We start from the raw sequence: 6192 nt of genomic DNA on the forward strand, positions 1-6192 counted from the left end.
CACTGAACCTCGCTCTAGCTAGATATGATACCTAGAGGGGGATCGGAAGACAGGCTGAAATAGCCTCAAACTCTGAAATAAAAAAAAAGAGAAAAACCAGAATTTCGTCAGGGGGCGGAGCTAAGTCCCTATTATAATACCGTTCAGTTAATAAATACAGTACTAGTATTAAAACTGTCTTTAATGCCATTAAGCTAGAGCCTAGGTATTAAAGATTGGGCCCCAACTAAGTTAATCCCATTGATAAACAATAACAAAATAACGTCGAAAAATGTTTTTGTTTAGGCAAATGCCACTTTCTAAATTGTAGAGATGGCACTAATTCTAGTTTGTCAATTCTGCAGCTACTACACCCAGGATGATAAACTGCTACTACGACACGTTCTTCGCAGTCACAAACATTCTGCAAAAATATCTTTCCGTTGCAATGCATGTGGGGTAGTGTTCAAAAACCATAACTCTTTTCGTACTCATAAGTTCCGAAAACATAAAAATATTGATTTGGGAATTCCGAATAATGTTGAGCAATTTGAAGAGTTTGTACCTAATGAAAGAGATAATCATGATGTACCGGTACAAAAGTTTATAGAGGCAAATTATGCTCTAAAACTTAAAGAAAAACACGGTTTATCAGATGAAGTCATTCATGATATCATGGCAACTACTGCTGATTTAATTAAAACATACACTATAGAAAACATTAACTTAGACGGTAGACCGTTATTTGATGGGCTTGAAACCGCATATAGGAGGGAAATGTTTTTTAAGTTAGAAATGAATTACGTACCTCCCGTACGTGTACTGGTGGGACATTACAATCGCAGCAGCCTCACTCAACCAATGGCTAATGCTATTAAAAGTAAAAAGGCTTTTTCTTATTATGTTCCATTTCTTAAATCATTAAAAAATCTTCTGCAAATGCCAGAACTTGAGGAATATCTATCCAATGTTCCGCTAGAACAGGAAAGTGACATGATGTCAGATATATTTAGTGGGGAAGAAATAACAAGGAAGTGTCCTATTAAGAATAGCGGTAGACCAGAACTTAAAATCATAAACTTGTTAATTACATTATACTTAGATGATTTGGAAATGGCTAATCCGATTGGTGCTCATGCAAAGAAACATAAAGTTACTGTTTTTTACTGGCAAATCCTTAATTTACCTCCTCATTTAAGATCAAAATTAACTTCTATACAGCTACTTGCTGTTGGGAAACAAAAAGACCTTAAAGAATTTGGACTGGATGGTGTGCTCCATGATTTTTTGAAAGAGATGCGCGAATTTAATTTGGGTATTAAGTGCGTTGTTAATGGAGTTGAGAAACTAGTAAAGGGTAAATTAGCGTATGTGCTAGGAGACACCCTAGCGGCCCAAGAAATTGGTGGCTATAAAGAAGGTGTTGGAAGCGCTTTCAAGTTTTGCAGAACCTGCGAAATAACTAGACCTAATTTAAGACAACGCACCCAAGTAGATTTTCCTTTGCGAAATAACTTAGAACATCATGATAGGCTAGAGTCACTAGATAATTGCTCCAAAAAAACTAGAGTATATTGGTCAAAACAATGGGGAATTAATAAAAAAGTCCATTTATTGGAATACCAGACTTTGAAGTCACTAAAGACCTTTTACATGACCCAATGCACGTACTCCTAGAAGGAGTAGTTAAGTATGAAACGAAACTAATGCTCGACCATTCTATCTATGGATTGAAACTATTTACGCTCGATGAACTTAATTATGCCATTCAATCATTCTCATATCAGAAAAATGAAATGGACGTGAAACCATCTCTAATAGAGAAAAAACATTTAAAGAAGGCGGAATTAAAGCAAACCGCATCGGCTATGAAAACCTTACTTTTTCTTATGCCTCTGTATATCGGAGAATTAGTGCCGAAACAAAATCCACATTGGAGAAACTTTATAATTTTAACTCAGATAACACAGATTTGCTTTTCTTCTCTAGCTAATGATGGTACCGCGATGACACTTCAATGTTTAATATCGGAGCACAATGAAAACTTTCAAAATATTTATCCAGATTCCAACATCACCCCAAAAATGCACTATATGTTACATTTTCCTGATCAAATGATAAAATATGGCCCTTTGAGATTTCATTCGTGTATGCGGATGGAGAGTAAACATTCTTATTTTAAACTTAAAAAATGGAGGTGTTTTAAGGACGTGCCCAAAACTATGGCATTTAAGCATCAACGTTGGCTTTGCTTACAGCAAAGCAATGGTAGTGGGGGTAAAAATCAAAATTTCTTTGGGGATTTGGATATTGTTAAAGAGGGATATGACCGTGAAATTAATGAAGAAATAAGGAAATTGTTAATTATATTTGACGACAATGCAATGAACACTTGTTCTATGCATATAAGCCCAGAAATTACAATTTATGGTCATGGTTATTCTAAAGACGTGGTCTTATTGCAAAATTATTCTGAAGATTCCGGCCCATCCTTTATGGTTGTAAGTGAAGTTACGAGTATCAACCTCGTATCTTACGTTATATGTCTTCAAGCTGAAATAGATTTTTTTGACTGCCATTTAAACCGTTATATGCTTAAAAGGCCATTGAGTGGAAGGAAGTATCTATTACCAATCAAAAAGCTTAAATACAAATGGCCACAGATATCCCACTTTCACCAAGGGAAATTATATGTTATGCTTTACAACACTCCAAATTTAGAGTGGTCATAAGGGAAGTCCAAGGTCTTGATAGAACCTCCCTTTTACTTTCTAATAAATATTTAAGTCTGCCATTTCAATTATTTGAAAGCCTCTTCAAAGTTCAAGATACTTAAACTTAAATTCAACCGTTTTGTGTGATTGCTTTACTGTTGTGAAAGAATCATAATATAAACCCTGTTTGTTAAGTTCAAATTTAATAAAATTAACTGCATGCTGGTAACGAACATTACCCCCCCTCCCAAAAAAAACGGCTAAAAAAGATATTTTATTTAATAAATATTTATGCATTTCTACAATTGGTACGTTTGTAGTTTAATAAGTTGTGCATGAATATTAGAACTAAAAGTTCTTTCTTTTGGATTTGGGAAAGTTTGCTACACTAAAATATTTCAAATTATTTTGTTCAACATAGCTTAATTATGGCTGGCGTTGTATTTAAAATATCATCATCTGACAGAAAATTGAAAAAGGCTGTTATTGCAGACAGTTACTTAGGTTTCATGAGTTCTGGTAAGAAAACAAAAACGCTTAATATATCTTTATGGTCCTACAATATAATAATGAAACTAGACGGGGTTTTTTTCAGCTTGTTCCAAATTAATCATGCCGAAAATGAACGGTGCAACAGCTGTTCTTGAGTGTGACGGTACTGAAATAGATGATTGGGAGTTGTTGTGTGCTTTTAAAAATTCTCTAATTATCATTTTACAAGAAAATGAAGTTTTTTCATTTAATGAGTGCAGTTCAAAACCTATGGTAATTAAAATTTCCTTTTATAGGGAGTACCATAAGTTTACAGTTTTTGGAACAAGTAAAATATAGGCCTATGGTGTTCCTTTATTAATCAAACTGGACTCAAATATACCCCAAGTTAAACCTCGTTTAATTTTTAGGATGATTCTGATGTTTTTATGGAAAAAGACAATGCCACAACTATAGGTATTTCAAATATTGGCGGTAGTGATGCCCCAACTACAGATACTTCTAATATTGAAAGTGTGGCGGATTCTCCATATATGGAGAATGTTATTGTGGGCAGTGTTGATTTGCACAGCTACCCAAAAACTGCATGTAACAATGATGAAACAAATGTGATATTCGTAAGTCTTAAATTTTTTAATTTGAAACTGTCTACATTATGTTTGTCTATGGCCTTACAGAAAGGAAACATAGTTATACCAAAATTTAGTGAATATACTGAACATAGACTGGCCGAAGGAAAACCTATGGATATTATTTCGAAAATTATAGAAGAGTTGGCGTATGGGCTCATGAGAAACTATAGTATGAAAACACAAGGAGAGTACCAAGAAGTAGGAAAACAACTTTACGCAAAATACCCTTGTATACATGTCGACAGGACAGCTCTAACCCCTTGGGTAACTTTAGAAGCATTGCATCCTGTAAATAGAAATCTAATTTTCATATTTTTATCAGCAATTTATCATAAACAAGCTTTCTGTTAAAATTAGGCACATTAGGTGGCTTGAAAAACGAAATGAAAAATCTGCGTTAAATAAATTGCAAAAGAAACGCAAGACAATTAATATGATCCCAGATGAAGCACCATCGTGTAGCATTGAGGTAGAGAAATTGGATGGAGATAATTGCGAAGAATTGGTGGTAGAGCTGAGAGCTTCTTTTGCTGAGGTCCAACAAGACGTTCCAAAAATATTAAGACTAAACCGTCAAACATTTGTGAAAAGAAGAAAACTGGTCGCCAAGAATTCTACTGATTTCGAAGAAATATGTAACATTTTCCCCCACTTCACAGAGGCACGTTATGTAAGTACCGCAATATACTGGAGGGAAGAGAATTTCCACCTTTTTAAACTGCTGCAATTTACCTGATTATAATATTTTCAATAGCTTGAAGCAGAGTTGAATATGATATTGAATGTGGCGGACATACAAAAAACATTCTTAGAAAATTTTGACAAGCTAAGTGAACTAATTTCGGAGAAAGAGTTACCAGAGGTATAATTTTTATTACATTTAATCTGGTTTTCATTAATTTATATTTTCTAATAGAAAAAAGATGAACAAAGCGAAGCTGAAACCACTTTATCTGTTATCAGATTTTTAGAAACTAAACTCTGTGATACACCCCGATCAAAAGCAGGAGCAACCAAAAAGGGCAAGAAAAAAACAGAAAAGATACCATCGTTTTCAATAATAAGTGAGCAAGATGTGAGTTAATATATATTTTTTTGTTTGAGACTATGTTTTGATATATCCCTACTTAAAATAAATCTTCATTTGCAGACGTTGGAGAGTCCTTTAAAAGAGACCCCCCTCTTAATTATTAAAAAAGATGATCAAGAAAAGTTCTTGATTTACAAAAGTTTTCAAATGGGATTGAATGATGTACAATTGAAGACTGCTCTTTTCTCTTTAATGGCTTTTTATTATGTTTTTGATTTAAGCTACCCAACAATATTTAAACAAACTCTAGGGTTTTTACAAGAATATGCCCTTAGGGATAGTGGCCCAAAAAGCTACTTTGTGAAGTCAACAAAGTATTTAAAATTAGTTGAAGATATGGAATTCAATGAATTACTTCTAATTTAGTAATTAAAATTTTGTTCTGAAATGGTATATAATTCGTAATTACTGAGTGTATCCTATATGCAAAATATATAAGCCTAAACAATCTATAAAACTCAACGGGTGTAATGCCTAAACCATTTTGTGTTAAATGTATCCATAACCTAAATCTTTTAAAAATCAACACATGTCAAGCCTATACTATTTCATGTTAGACATATCCAAAACCTAAACGTCTTGAAATTAGACCCATCTAATATCTAAACTTTTTCAAATTAGACCCGTCAAATATCTAAACCTTTTCAAATTAGACCCGTCCAATACCTAAACTTTTTCAAATTAGACCCGTCCAATACCTAAACTTTTTCAAATTGAACGCGTTTAATATCTAAACTTTTTCAAATTGGACGCGTTTAATATCTAAACTTTTTCAAATTAGACCCGTCAAATATCTAAACCTTTTCAAATTAGACCCGTCCAATACCTAAACTTTTTCAAATTAGACCCGTCCAATACCTAAACTTTTTTAAATTAGACCCGTCCAATACCTAAACTTTTTTAAATTAGACCCGTCCAATACCTAAACTTTTTCAAATTGAACGCGTTTAATATCTAAACTTTTTCAAATTAGACGCGTTTAATATCTAAACCTTTTGAAATTAGACGCGTTTAATATCTAAACCTTTTGAAATTAGACCCGTCTAATATCTAAACGCCTCATCTTTAGGCATGTTTACAGACTAAGCTCTTACACTTTATACATGTCTTAAATCTAAACATTTTCTCTTAGGACGTGTATAGGTTTTGAAGATGTTTAAAAACGCGTTTCATTTTTGTGTTTAGGAAAATGTTTAGACTCTAAACACTGTTTTTTCTGTGTAGGGCGTTTATATCGAGAGATGAGGAAGGGGTCCATATCGGGGAAGCATATAGTCCAATATTG

At 33.4% G+C, this 6192-nt stretch overlaps 2 protein-coding genes across 2 annotated transcripts; both read left to right on the forward strand.

Moving 5' to 3' along the window:
• Positions 1 to 312: 312 nt before the first annotated feature.
• Positions 313 to 1656, forward strand: LOC149615306 (uncharacterized). The gene has a single exon (XM_089857862.1). It carries the CDS (start codon positions 313 to 315, stop codon positions 1654 to 1656), a length of 1344 nt encoding a protein of 447 aa, XP_089713988.1.
• Positions 1657 to 1985: 329 nt separating this feature from the next.
• LOC149615307 (uncharacterized) lies at positions 1986 to 5273 on the forward strand. Its single transcript, XM_089857864.1, has 7 exons — positions 1986 to 2480; positions 3596 to 3802; positions 3863 to 4081; positions 4140 to 4487; positions 4572 to 4679; positions 4734 to 4892; positions 4968 to 5273. The coding sequence occupies exons 1-7, from the start codon at positions 1986 to 1988 to the stop codon at positions 5271 to 5273; spliced, it is 1842 nt and encodes a 613-aa protein (XP_089713990.1).
• The last annotated feature ends 919 nt before the right edge of the window (positions 5274 to 6192 follow it).

The sequence above is a fragment of the Phalangium opilio genome, unplaced genomic scaffold (assembly GCF_054372755.1).
Source record: "Phalangium opilio isolate 3A_F unplaced genomic scaffold, DU_Popi_V2 ptg000225l_1, whole genome shotgun sequence".
NCBI classification, from domain to species: Eukaryota; Metazoa; Arthropoda; class Arachnida; order Opiliones; family Phalangiidae; genus Phalangium; species Phalangium opilio.